Source organism: Galendromus occidentalis, unplaced genomic scaffold, assembly GCF_000255335.2.
Source record: "Galendromus occidentalis unplaced genomic scaffold, Mocc_1.1 scf7180000077524, whole genome shotgun sequence".
In the NCBI taxonomy this organism is placed as follows: domain Eukaryota; kingdom Metazoa; phylum Arthropoda; class Arachnida; order Mesostigmata; family Phytoseiidae; genus Galendromus; species Galendromus occidentalis.
In genome coordinates, this window is record NW_003805512.1 from 1,818,610 (window position 1) to 1,831,552 (window position 12,943).

General features: G+C 51.0%; 2 protein-coding genes across 2 annotated transcripts; both read left to right on the forward strand.

Annotated features, from left to right (window-relative positions):
* Positions 1 to 3,599: 3,599 nt before the first annotated feature.
* LOC100903811 (uncharacterized) lies at positions 3,600 to 6,756 on the forward strand. The gene is made up of 3 exons (XM_003747743.1): positions 3,600 to 3,633; positions 5,535 to 5,910; positions 6,732 to 6,756. Exons 1-3 carry the CDS (start codon positions 3,600 to 3,602, stop codon positions 6,754 to 6,756), a joined length of 435 nt encoding a protein of 144 aa, XP_003747791.1.
* Positions 6,757 to 7,753: 997 nt separating this feature from the next.
* LOC100902517 (mucin-5AC) lies at positions 7,754 to 10,450 on the forward strand. The gene is made up of 5 exons (XM_018641108.1): positions 7,754 to 7,829; positions 7,961 to 8,091; positions 8,213 to 8,340; positions 8,462 to 9,348; positions 9,451 to 10,450. The coding sequence occupies exons 1-5, from the start codon at positions 7,754 to 7,756 to the stop codon at positions 9,504 to 9,506; spliced, it is 1,278 nt and encodes a 425-aa protein (XP_018496624.1). The 3' UTR covers positions 9,507 to 10,450.
* Positions 10,451 to 12,943: the final 2,493 nt, after the last annotated feature.

Genomic DNA, 12,943 nt, shown 5'->3' on the forward strand with positions numbered 1-12,943 from the left:
CCACCAAAGGACCTGGGGTTAGACATTGTCTTACATAAGCATCGGGTCGAGAACAAGCTTCGAAAAGAAAGAAGAAAATCGAAGAACACCGACTTTTCATCTACTATTTGCCGATCGTGTACTTTTCAAGCTCGATCGTTGCTCCCGAAGCTAACAACAGTTTTTCTTGTTCAGAACATAATTCTCCTCCACGTTAGCCGTGAACCGATTGGAACCCTTCGTCGGTGTCAAATTTGACAGCTCCGAACACGTAACCACGTGACGGTGCATCAGGGTGACTAGGATCTTCTAAGAATCGTCCGGCAAAAACTGAACGGCTGGTTTCGCAGTCCAGCGATGCTTCAGAATATAACGCTGAAATGATAGCCCGAGCTGGACGGCTAACTTCGAACTTTCTCCGCGCAGAATGGAAGTCTTCGGACCGCGCCAAGCTATATCAGACTCGGGAAATCCTCTCAGACGATTGTTCACTATGTTTCGGGCGTTGTCGAAACATTTAGTTCGACGCGCGCCTCGCGAGCTTCCAGCGCTCTGAGAATCAATAATTTCTCACAGCTGGTCATTCGAAGGGAGTCGCATTAAATAGGCATACGCGTTTCGAAAGAATAAAATGTCATATAGGCGGCACTGCATTCCGAGTTATTGAGGAGTTGGTATCGTCAATCGCCCCCACACTGAAGCCATGGCTTCCCCGCCGGGTACTATGACATCGGCACAATCGTCACGAATAACCAATGGAAGCAAGAACGCCGGCTGGCTGATCCCGAATCGTACTTGTTCATGAGTTCCCACAGGCTATCAAAGACTCTGTTGTTTCTCGTCGTTGTTATGCAACGAGCCACGATCGGAATCGTCCATAGCTAAGCAAATGTTCCGAAATTCGTTGATGACTCCGGCTGAGTGAAATACCGGGATCAGCTCATTCTGAGGGAGGACTTCTAAGAAATACTGGCGATGGCGAAAAGGGTTGCCCAAAACGTCATCGGCGCACTTCATCCCAGATGTCCAACCGCGAGAATGAATCCGGGGCCGACCACGAGTCATCCTGTTTTTGCTTGGCACATCAGCCTTCTTCAGCGTCGCATTATATCAAGGTGGTCGCACAGCACCTATGTGTGAGACCCTGCTCGTCTGTCCCACAACCGCGTCGCATCGGGGTAGAATCGAACCCAGGCTCAAGGAATCTGGCGGCCTGTCCCAAAGCCCAATGACAAGACTCGATACCGGAATCCCTGGAACGTTTGAAGCGGCAGCTGGCTCCAAACCTGTACACCTGCCGAATCGGCTCACTCGGTCACTTAGCTTTTAGCTGGTCAGGAGGTCATACCACCACTCGGACTTGCTGCAGTGATTGCATCGTGGTGAGACCTGATGCGAATTCACCGCGGCGAGATCCCTCATTCTCCGCAGTGACCGCGCTCGTTGAACCCAAGATGATTCTCCTTTTCTTATACGGGACCGAGAATATCGGACCTCTCGTTTTCGAATATTTCCAAGTCTCGATTGGAGAATATCGGACCTCTCGTTTTCGAATATTTCCAAGTCCCGATTGAAGAATATCGCCCCCTCTCGGGGTGCTCGAAATATCGAGTCTCATCTCAATTATCTCGACACCTCTTCCCGATGCACTGTAGAATGGGACAACACATGATTCACAGCGGCTCCCGGGCTCCTTGTCCCTCGGGACCCCCGGCGAATCATGGAACCTGTGGAATCATGGAGTCAGTGACGCGAGCTGGAACCGATCCGGGAGCCCCGATGATGTCTCGACAAATGTACGAGATATATGTGACACACGCTTAGTTTTCGCGTAGTCTTAGATTCCCAATTATTTTTGTCATGAGTTTTAATCATTCAGTCATGTGCGATTGCTAATTACCCATTTACCTTTCGCTCTTCCGGATGCACAATTCCATCTCAACACCGCAGAGTATGAGGATCCGAGGTCTCGGGCACCTCCTGGGACAGGTCCCGGGACACCCAGTCGATAACCCCTGTTATAAGAGATTGCCTATTACGGTCGATGGAGTAGCAGCACGAAAAGTTCACACGTTCTTGTGACGTCTTTAGGTGTGGCCTCGACTACCGTATCTCACCAGAAGCTCATCTTACGTGAAGCTCAAGATCAAGACCATCATCGCCAGCACCTTTTCGGTTTTTCCCTCGTCGGCATGAATTGATGCGCCAGGTGAAGATTCTGTCATTGTTGCCTTGACTGTCAGAAATCGAAAGAAAAAATGTGTCCTGAGCATCTTCTGTGGTTTCCGAGAATTTCTTTCCTCAGAACGCCGACCAGGCCCGTGATGATCAGCTGCCTCTCTCCCCGATATAAGACGCGGCATGCCCGGTCCGCGCCGACACTTCATCGGAAGGATGCGCGTACTTCAGCTTATCGTCACGTGTGGTGCGTTAACGAATGGCTTTTCTGTTCCTTTGCCACTCCCTACATATGTTCAGGTCGAGCTCCTCGGGGATTGCGGCAATCTATTAGTTTAATATGCGTTCAGTGAACTCGGCGGCGTGCACGGATTCAAGCTAAGTATGAGCCCGAACAATCGAGAGGATAGCGACATGGCCTGACATTGAATTTGGAATGGTCATCGAAGAGACAAGGGAGCCCTGACCTCGGGAGATGGATGATCCATGAGAGACATCAGACCGATCGCCCTAAGCGGTCAGAGCTCTCACACGAAGGGCAGCATTGAATTTCTTGAGGTTCCCCGGGCGCCGCATTTTTTTCCACGGAAGTGCCCTGGGAATGCTCCGAGAGCTCCACGGAAGACCTAGTTGCTTTTCTAGTGAGAACTCCGTACCAATCTATTCGAGTAAGCGCCCGGATACTTTCCTCAGGGGATGATTCCCTGCCTGTGCTCTAGTCGACGCGGAATTTCGGGTTCGAATCCAAAGCGTCTTATCCGCACAAGCTCTGAGATGAAAGCTTCGTCGTAATTCATCATCGTGATATCCTGTGTCGGATGCCGCCTGGCAATTAAACGGTGAACCTAGCTGCGCAACCATGCTATTGAGGACCCCTCCCCTCCACATCCTGAGACATCGTTGCCCCCTGGCCTGACGGTCTCGCGATGAATCCGAGTCTGTACGAGGGGCCGAGACCATGAGAATGGAATTTTCCGAATGCCTGTCTTGTGCAATTCACAGATGATTGATTGAAGATTGACGCGGTTGAAGCCCGCATTATTCGTCGATACACTCGCAAGCTTAGCAGACACACGGTCGACTCGACAGACGCGTCATACGCTGGGATCGGGGGGCACGAGCTCTCCATTGTTCACGGTCGGCGTGAAGTTCGCTCACACCAAAAAACTAGAAATGCTTGGGAATCACATAAGTGAGCCGGATTCGAGAAGTTCCCCCTTTCTGTATCGATGCGGATCGTCTTCGAGGAGCGTGGGTGCATCGTTCGGAATGACATAACTACCATTGTTCTTCGACCGCTCCCGAGCAATGAGTCTGGGGTCACACGATTGTCCCGTAGTCAACAGTGACATCTCGTCAAATACTTCACCAAAACGCTGGCCGCATGCTCAAACAATGGCTGGCTCGATCGTCGGATATTTTGCGTACGAGACTGTTTCAAAATGGAACAATGCAGAACGACTTTCGGCAACGGCGGTACGTCAACAACACCGGAGCCGGAGACGATTCTCGCTGCTATGACCGCGTTCGCGACATAAATTCGCTCCTGTTTTAGAAACGTCTCACTTTCGAAATGAAGCCATCGTCGAACTCTCGTTCGCCTCTCTCGCGCGGCACCCCTAATTTATTCCATATGGAAGTTCTCAACGCCTCCGCTGTAGGATGGATCCATCACGCATCGCTTATTCATCGGAATGGCACAGAATCGATTGTGAGGATCTAAAATAGTTCTACACCGGGTCAGATACGCTTCGAGATTATCGCTGGCTCGGATTCATCCTCTCGGGGATCATAGCATGTCTTACCCTGATCCAGATGCGCAGCTTACCGGTCATTAAATATTCGGTGATATGTCTAATAAGTGCAGTGGTTCCTAAACTTTTTCTTACACGGAACCCCTGGGGGTTCCGCAGGTAGACCTTGGGGTTCCGCGCGATTCGCCACGGAACCCAAGGGTTCCGCGGAACCCCGTTTGCGAACCTCTGAATTACTGCTCTGAATCAAACTGGCCTCGGTGTTGTCGAAATGCTCCGGTTTCGAGAGGAGCTGCTGCTTCCGACGTACCGGATTGGAAGGGATTCTGAGAGTTCTGCGGATTCTATCACCCAGGAAGTCAGTTGCAACATCTTCTCACGCTTATCTGGTGAACATTTTCACATCGAGCAGCTCAATCAGCTGGACAATTGTTAGACTAACTATTCGAAGGATTCTTAGTCTGGCGGTTCATTGTTTCAAAGTCCAATCTGCAGCAAGGGTCGCGGTGGGAGTGTCGTCAATTACGCAGCGATATTGCAACGGAATCACGAACAGCTCCACCCTCATTGAACCGAGCGCATCTGCTTCACGGGGATCCCACGCGTTCCCCTTCGGGAATCTGCTCACTTCGTTTGAAGCGATTTATCCACGTGCCACTCGCATCAGTGGAAACGCGCGCATCATCACACAGCTTGCTATCCGAACTTCAGTACGGTTTACCCTTTATCGTCTCTCAATGTCAGCTCTCAGATAAAGTGGAACTCGCCCAGCTCCTTCGAAGCGAGCGCCTGCTGCAAAAATGAACTAAACAAACAGTCGCAAAGAGCGACGACCATGCTTCCACGCTCACTCAGTCGGTCCTTTCTTTCCATTTCTTTTGAATTTCTTTCAGAGCTCACTGAGAACTTCAAGATATTTGGGCGGCGCGAAGCTTGGGCGTCTTCATCCGAGCTTTCAAAACAAAATTCAAGACCGTGAATTTCTCCCAGCCTTTGAAGCTGGATACTTCAGCGAGGTCATTGTCTCGATGTCACCTGACTAGTGAAAAAAAACAATCGTTCGCATGCATTTAGTGGCGAATTGCCTCCGTGTGCTGTGCACCCGGTGCTCAGCTTCAGCATTGGAGACCTTTTTTTTCCTCAATGTCGTCATGGAGTGAGTGAATTCAACATCAGGTCGACGCGAACCTAGCATCCGAAATCCATGCACCCTAGTGGGAGCCCCGGTCGGGAACGGATTCTACCACGTTCCCCGAGCTCGATGGTGTTGCAAGTTGACTTGATTGCAAGAATCGATCGTCACTCTTCTATTCGCGGCTCAAATTCACAGAAAACGTTTCGCGGGCTCGGTGATCGCTCTTTTTTCTCAACAGGAAAGAACCGACTATTCATCCGGATCCGAAAATTCCTTTATGCCGTGGGATGAAGCCGATTCCTCATGATGAAGTCTGACGCTATTTCGCATTTATTCGCTTTTATTATTTAGTAGACGCGCTCTACTTGAGCCGCATCTAGACACCGCCTCGATCCGAAGCAAAGGCACGGTGCAGCTCGGGAGAAAATAGATGAACTTTTCTTTGAATTCCTACAATCCATTCCATCACGCCTACCATTTCATTCCAGTTTTCCACGCCGTGGTCGGTCAGAAGGCGCTGAGTCTGCCAGACGGTGCCGAGCTGCTCATTGGTAATCTTTACACATCGTTCCGATGTCCGAACCAGTACGGTTACTTCGCAGACGCCGAAATGGACTGCAAGGTATTCCATGTTTGCAACCCCGTCGCGCACCCTAATGGGCTGCAAGAAGTACAGCAATTTTCATTCCTTTGTGGGAACCAGACGATCTTCGATCAGCTCTCGTTGTCGTGCGCGTATCCCGAAGACGCTATTCCGTGCCAGACCGCACGGACCTTCTTCTATCTGAACGGGCGTCTCGGTCAAGCGACAGTCGACATCCACAATGAAGCGGATATCGCCAGTGCAGCGCCTTATGTGAGAAGGTATTCATCAGGTTGGGCGCCGAAAGCGTCGTCGCCGCCGTCCGGGGGGACGACCTCGACCCAGACCATACGCAAGTCGGTCCCAGGATCAAGATTCGATTACAACGAAATCGCAAGCCCGAAACCGACAATCAAAATGGGGGGCGAGTCTTCCCTGAAATCTCCACCATTCCTCAAACAGAATGACTTCGCTCCTCTCTCTTTGAAAAAAAACATCTGGTCTCCACGAGAGTCCAAAAATCCATATCGCCGACGGGCAGACCCAATTTGCCGTTCACGCATGCCGCGATAGAAGCGCGTCCAATCACGATCGGCCAGACCACGACTCCACAACCTGCTGTCACTGAAGAGTCACTCTCGCTCGCTACGACGACCAGTGATGCTCTGGATGATCCAGACGGACCCGGTGAGGACGGCAGATCCGGCGAGGACGACATCTACACCACCGAATCTTCCATGCAAACCAAGACTTCCGCTGAATCAAATGACATCGCTCCTACCGAAACCGCGACAGCTGCTGCCGAGGAGCTCACAACTTCGCGGAGCATCCTGAATGATATTCAGGGAACAACGACGACAGGAACACCGCCGTCACCGCGGCTAGTCGTCGGTCACAGTAGAGACGCTCGAAAGATGTCGGGTGCCTTGCAAGCAATCCTTTCCGTGGGTCCTCGGGCGACGACGTCTCCACCGAACAGGAAGCTGCGGCGGCGGCGTGTCAAGCCAGTTTCGGCTCGGCGGTGACTGTGTACCTTCAAATATCGGCAGTGCCATCCTCACGAAGGATCAACCGAAGTGTAAATAGAACCTTATCTCCGCAGGTCCGTTGGAGAGTTCCGCGAATAAAACCAAACAACTCATTCCATTTGTTTTTCTCTGGGTTTCCCCGCTGTCGAGCGTAAATGATCGCGTAAATCGCTCCCCCGAACAGCAAATATCTCGTCGGGATCCGGTACCAGTATCGAAACATTCTCTGAGACTCCTATCCGAAGATGCTCCTATTTCAGCGAGGGGCAACAGCACGCATCCCTGACTTTCCATGCGAATTTCGTGTGTTCTGGACCACACTGTCGGGTGCACATTCGTGGAACGACATCGATTTCTCACGTCGTTTCGCTCCCGCCGACGGAGTGCTGGAGAGCGGTGGTTCCGTTCGACAGGAAAGCAGCTAGCGTTCCACGGTGCCAAGTTAGGTGATCTCCAGTTCTGGCCTTGGCGAGCGAAAGGAGGGAAGTTCTGCTTGATCGGATTCCGAAGTTCGCAGTTTTCTTCCCGAACATGGACGCCCTCCTAGTGATGATCCTCTTAGCCCCCGGCGCTTGTTATGGAGTACGAAAGGAGCCGGTAGAAAATATTCTCTACGACGGATTCCCTTTCTCCATCGACATAGAAGTGCCAGAGTTGAAGAATGGTGCCCTGTATGTGAGTATCTGGGAGAGCGGATCCATACGCAGGCACGAATCCTCGATTGAACCTACTGGAAAGTATCGAGAGCAGGCTCTGGAATCTTGTCGAGGGCTTGGGCGGCTCTCTCGCTGAAGGAACGCAGACATATACAAATGCTTGTTCCATCCCATGTCCTTCTCAGTGATGCTCGCGGAATCTACGTCATCGATTGTGACTTTCTTTCTTGCCTCTATCTATTTGTTATGATTGTGATAGGCAACGGAGAACCTCGTCGTCAATCAGGATCTCTCCGCAGGATTTGGGAACTCAGCCTTTACCTTTCGTAACTCGGTCAGAGGCTCGGGTTGGCAGCATTCACTTGGAAGGGATTCCCCTGAATGACAAGCAGGAGAGGGTCGACTTGCGTGTGATAACGCCGGAGGGAACATCCTCCAGTATGTCGATCCATCTGCACCTCCAAGGCGACTATGATTCTGACCTAACAGGGAGCTGCCGAATGTTCCCGGCTGCTGGTGAGTTGAGCCTGATAAATTGTTCATTCGACCCGGGACCATTGATTTGATGCCAACGTGAGCGAAGAGAACCGCCCTCATTCTGAAGATATTGTGCTGTGTCCTCTCACGTCAGCGATTTCACCAAACAGAGATAACACTCGGCAATCGAGACTTCCGTCATGCACGCCCGGAACTGATCGCCTTGTTAGAGGAAGTCTCGAATAGAACTGGCCATCCACTCAGCCTCATGAAAGTAGTCCCGCCTGCACCCGAGAAGAAGGTAAATGATAATTCATGATGAGCTGCTCTTTGAAAGGCGACGCGAGCTGCCGCTCCCTCAGATGGTCCGGGATAGACCAATCTATGATGTAATGAGGATATTCTCCCCGACTGGATCCCAGGTTTTTATTATGCAAATTATGGGCCGCAAAGAATGCTCTCAAAACATTCCCCTGAATGCCGAATGGAATCGGATTCTGCGGATACATCAGGAACTGAGCAGCGGTCATCTCCAACTCAGAGGAATTCGGTGAGCATGCGGCACGATTACCCATGAATTGTATAATTCACTTATGGCTCGGATTCCGTTGATATTCGAAGATTTGAGATCTAAATTGGGGCGTTGGTCGAAATGATTGCGTGTCGTCTAGGAGCCCGAGATCTCGACTCTTGGAAGAATTCTATGAAACGTACCAGCCCGAGTCGCGACCGCTCGATGCCAGTGAACAGATCAATCCGGGAGCGGTACCGATGACGCACATTCACCCAGCTTCCGGGGAACTCACAGGATATCCCGTGCCGGTCGTATCAGACACTTCGACTTCCGCGACCGAACTGGAAGCAAGCACGGTGACGCCTGCCAGTACTGTCTTCGGGGCTTCGGAGCCTCTGCCAACGTCCGAGACTCAGCTCACAACCGCTGTGCCGTGGGCCACTCCAAGTGAAGCTCCACCAACGACTTCGGCGGAAGATCCAGAAACCCCTACGACTGAAGCTCCCACATTTACCTCGTCTGAAGCTTCAACAATCACTCCGGCCGGAGCTCCCACAAGCACCTCGACAGAAGCTTCAACAATTCCCCCAACTGAAGCTCCAACAACCTCATCGACTGAATATCCAACTACCTCGTCGACTGAAGCTCCAACAACGACCTCGACCGAAAACCCGACGGCAGCTCCGACGGAGGCCCCGACAGCCTCTCCGGATGAGATTCCCCTGTTTAGGCTGACTGAAGATGCTACAATCCATCCAGGAGCTCAGGTGCCTACGAGCATGATCCCCCCGACAGCTCCAACAACGACTGGCGTTGCCTCAGCTGATCGGGAGGCGGAGCTCTTGACAGTGGTAAAAACGGAAGATTTTGAAATGTCAAGAATCGACAGCGATCATCCGGAAACATTGACCGCATCGGGTTCCGGAGCCTCGGTTGCCATGCCTCTGTTCTTCATCATCGTTCTCCTAGCGGCCGCGTCCGCCGTCGCGGTGTTCACCTTGGGGAGAGCGAGGAGCATCCATCGGAAGACCTTCGTTATTGGGAGTGAGTATCACAGCGAATTTCGTAAATCTACCGTCAATATTTGGGTCCCCGATTCCCTCTTGTTTTCGTTCGAAAGGAACAAATCTCCATTCTACTTTGCAGATGCTTACCCGGAGGAGATAAACGATATAGTTGTTCTTGGAAATGACGACATATGATTGACCGGGACGCGAACCCTATGCTTCTATTTTACCTGATTTAATGACAACTCGAAATCCTTAGCTGGTTTTTGATTTTACCATTGGGGCACTGAACGATTCCCGGTCGAGTTTCCCCGAAATTACTTTATAGGAGAGCATCTCGTTGAAAGCTTTGATCAGACCCACATTAGAGAATGTCCAATGTGCTTTCGCGCAGCGTTCCCCCATAGTCGGAAAAGCTCGCAATAGATTGGTGGTTTGAGAATTTCCAATGGAGGCGCCATCGAGTATCATATTCACGGAGCCCCCGTTGATGATTACGCGCGGCAGGAAGTCGCCTATGCATATTTTAGATCCTCTGCGTCAGGGTGCGCGGAATCCGCGGTAGCTGACGATGCCGTATCAAGGTCCTCTCTGAGCCGATTCCTCACGAATTCGGAGGGATTCCATGGTGCGACCACTCACACAGAGTCCTCCGTGTTGGCTCGAGTCCCTCCACGTTCAACAATCCACTTCGACTCTCTCGGGCTCTTCGAGACCTTCAGGCGACCGCCGCATGGACCACCGCTCTACAGTACCGGATCCGCTGGAGTCGCAGTACCTTTTTCCCAACCTGGAACGAAACACTCTGTTTATTCTCAAGACGATCCTCCGCTTGTGTATTCATCCTGCTGGACGTGGGATTTGCCTTGCGACTTCGCGAGAGGATTCAACGATATCGCGCCGTAGCGTTTCTGCGCCAGAAGGAATTCACGGCCTGGGTGCATCGGCGTTCCGATCCTTCCACTCCAGGTTTTCGAGTCCCATCTCTCTTGAGCCATGACTTGAGCAATGTTCGACCTGTGCTGAAGCTCGATGCTGCGGAGGTATTCGTAATGCTGTGACGATGTCTTGCGATGCATTTCTCAAGAGAATCGAAAAGATGATTTCTTAGTTCTAATAAAATGGTCTGAAGATGAAGACGGATGAAAGCTCTATCGATGAAGGATTGTTTCCCTTGAAGTGTGGATCCCTATCTTGTGGCAACGATAATAGTAGCCAGAGGGTGGAGGCAGTAGAGGAACATAACGCGCATATTCTAGTTGAAGAGCATGCCGGCCTACTTTTCGACCCTGCAAAGCCTAATCTCAGACAGAGACGTTTGCATGTGCATCGAAAGCTATCCCTTCATTTCCTCAACCATAAAGTAGAGAATTCTTCGTCTCAGATAGGTAACCCAGCTCATTGCTAGTCTACTGTTCTTCTACAAGTCTTTAATCATTGTACGATTGAACGGGGAAGCCATATTTCATGGAGAAAACGGCACTCTGACATGTTCAGGTCGAAATTTCACATTCTCAGATATACGGTGATCTCCTTGGGAGACGCGAGCGCCCCTCATGAGGCATAGGGGAGACGTGGGGGGAAAAGTTTGAGAACCGCTGGATTAGAGGAAATGAGTTCACTGAGGCGTGTTTTACACAATCGAGCACTGGCTGTTTCTCGATCATGAAAGCCCCGTCCAGGTTCCGTGTAGAATCGGGAGGAGACCGATTGAATAAAGAAAAGTTCACATCGAAGGGAACCGAGTCATGTGTACCTCGATGATTCTGATGATATACGAATCAAGACTCAAGACCTAAGGATCCTTTGGTACAATCAAGAATGCGTTTCACGTCCATACTTACGGTAGGGTCTCTGGCACTACCTGCCAGGGGCTTTTGTTCAGTTCACAGTTCAATTTTCACTGAGACTTTTGTGAATTGCCACGGAGCTCTTTGTACAATTTCGCCGATGGAAAGCATATCTGAACATTCGGCATATCTGTACAAGGCGTCGATCGACAATGAACTTTTGTGCCCACCACTGCTCCAGGGTCGAGACGGGCCACCGGAGTGACAATCTCTTGACTCTGCTGTAGGATTCCCTCATCAGCAGGTTGGACCTGAGAGGGCCACCTGAAGGAAAGAATTGTTTATGGAAGACTATAACCAGTCTGCCGAGGTCTCTCTTGCAGGCGAGTACGAGTGTCATCTCATTTTTCAATTCTGCCGTCCTTTTCCCTTCACATAGGCTCGGATGTTCGGAGGGCAGCCATTGGAACACAATCATGGAATCTCCGGAGATTTGAACTACGCACCTGCATGGGAGCTTCGCGGCTCCCGTGATTGTGCGGCAGGAGAGTTTCCTGTCTTCGAAACCATATTCCAGACATCGCCGGTAGAGCAATAGTGTGCTCCGAGGAGCGGGTGAAGCAAAGAGGTCCATTCTTCATAGGTAGAAAACCTTATCTTTGGCTCGCCCTGAAGTTCTGACCGCGGAGGGACTGTTGAGAGTGGAGCGTCTGGGCGCATGCCGTCCTACCACTGGAGTTTTCGGATGAAGCCGTTCTAATGGAGCATGCTGCTCTAACGGAGCATGAATCTAGAATAAATTCGGTGCTTATGTATAATCAAATCACACTTCTCCGATGAGCCGCTGGGGCTCTACGAAATGTCTCTTCAGCGACGAGCCGTTCCCTTCCTGAGTTCCGCTCCCGGATCGTCATCATCAGATGCCGCAAGCCCCATATCCGGAGGTTCAGAGCGATCGATCGTCCTCAGAACCACTCAATCAGCCGCGAGCCCTCTCTGAATCTGGTCGGTTTCAGCACACGCGTCCCTCAGCTTGAGAATCTTGGAATCCAATACCAAGAGATGAGTTAGATCATAACCTTGTAGATGAGTATTGTACTGCGAGACTTTCGTCAGCTTCACACGAAGGCGCAGACTCCGAAGCTGCCAGGAAGGTGATGAGGAAGTCGGGCGTAGGAGAAAGTACCTGTACGCTTTCGTAGGAACGCAAATACAAGCTTCCCCCCACTCTATAAAACGCGACAATGAGGCCTAGAATGTTTCTTTAGCTGCAAGAAATTGACGCTGTCGCGTTGGTCCCATGCACACATCACAAAACGCGTGTCCGCGTGTGTTTACCCCCCCCCCCGTCATTTTCAATATTCTCAAGTAAACGAGGCCTTACTTGGGTGACGCGGTCTCAAAGTACTCCGCCGGATTCAGCCCGCGCTCGCAGAGCAGGGCAACTACGGAGGTTCGTTTCCGCTCGCGACTACAGCAGCAATTCTAATTGCTGCCAAAGTCTTGGAAAACTGAGCCGCGAGCCACTATCATATCGGGAGTGATCGTGAACTCCACTTCTTCCCCGGCCCCTTGTCAGATTCATCGATCATATACGATCGACTTGAACAAAGTTTAGTTTCTCCATATCGACGCGTTCGCCGAATCAGTGACGCTCCCTTCCTCTAAACGTGAAAACTTATTTATCTCTGAAAGCATTCTCATGAGACTGAGCAGAGGAAGAAAATTATTTTGCTGATCCCAGCCAGCGATAGCTCATGAGATATTATCGGAGAGGAGCAGAAAACTCGAAGACTTCCTCTTAGCTTATAGCCGACACGCGGCCAAACGAAATTTGAATTT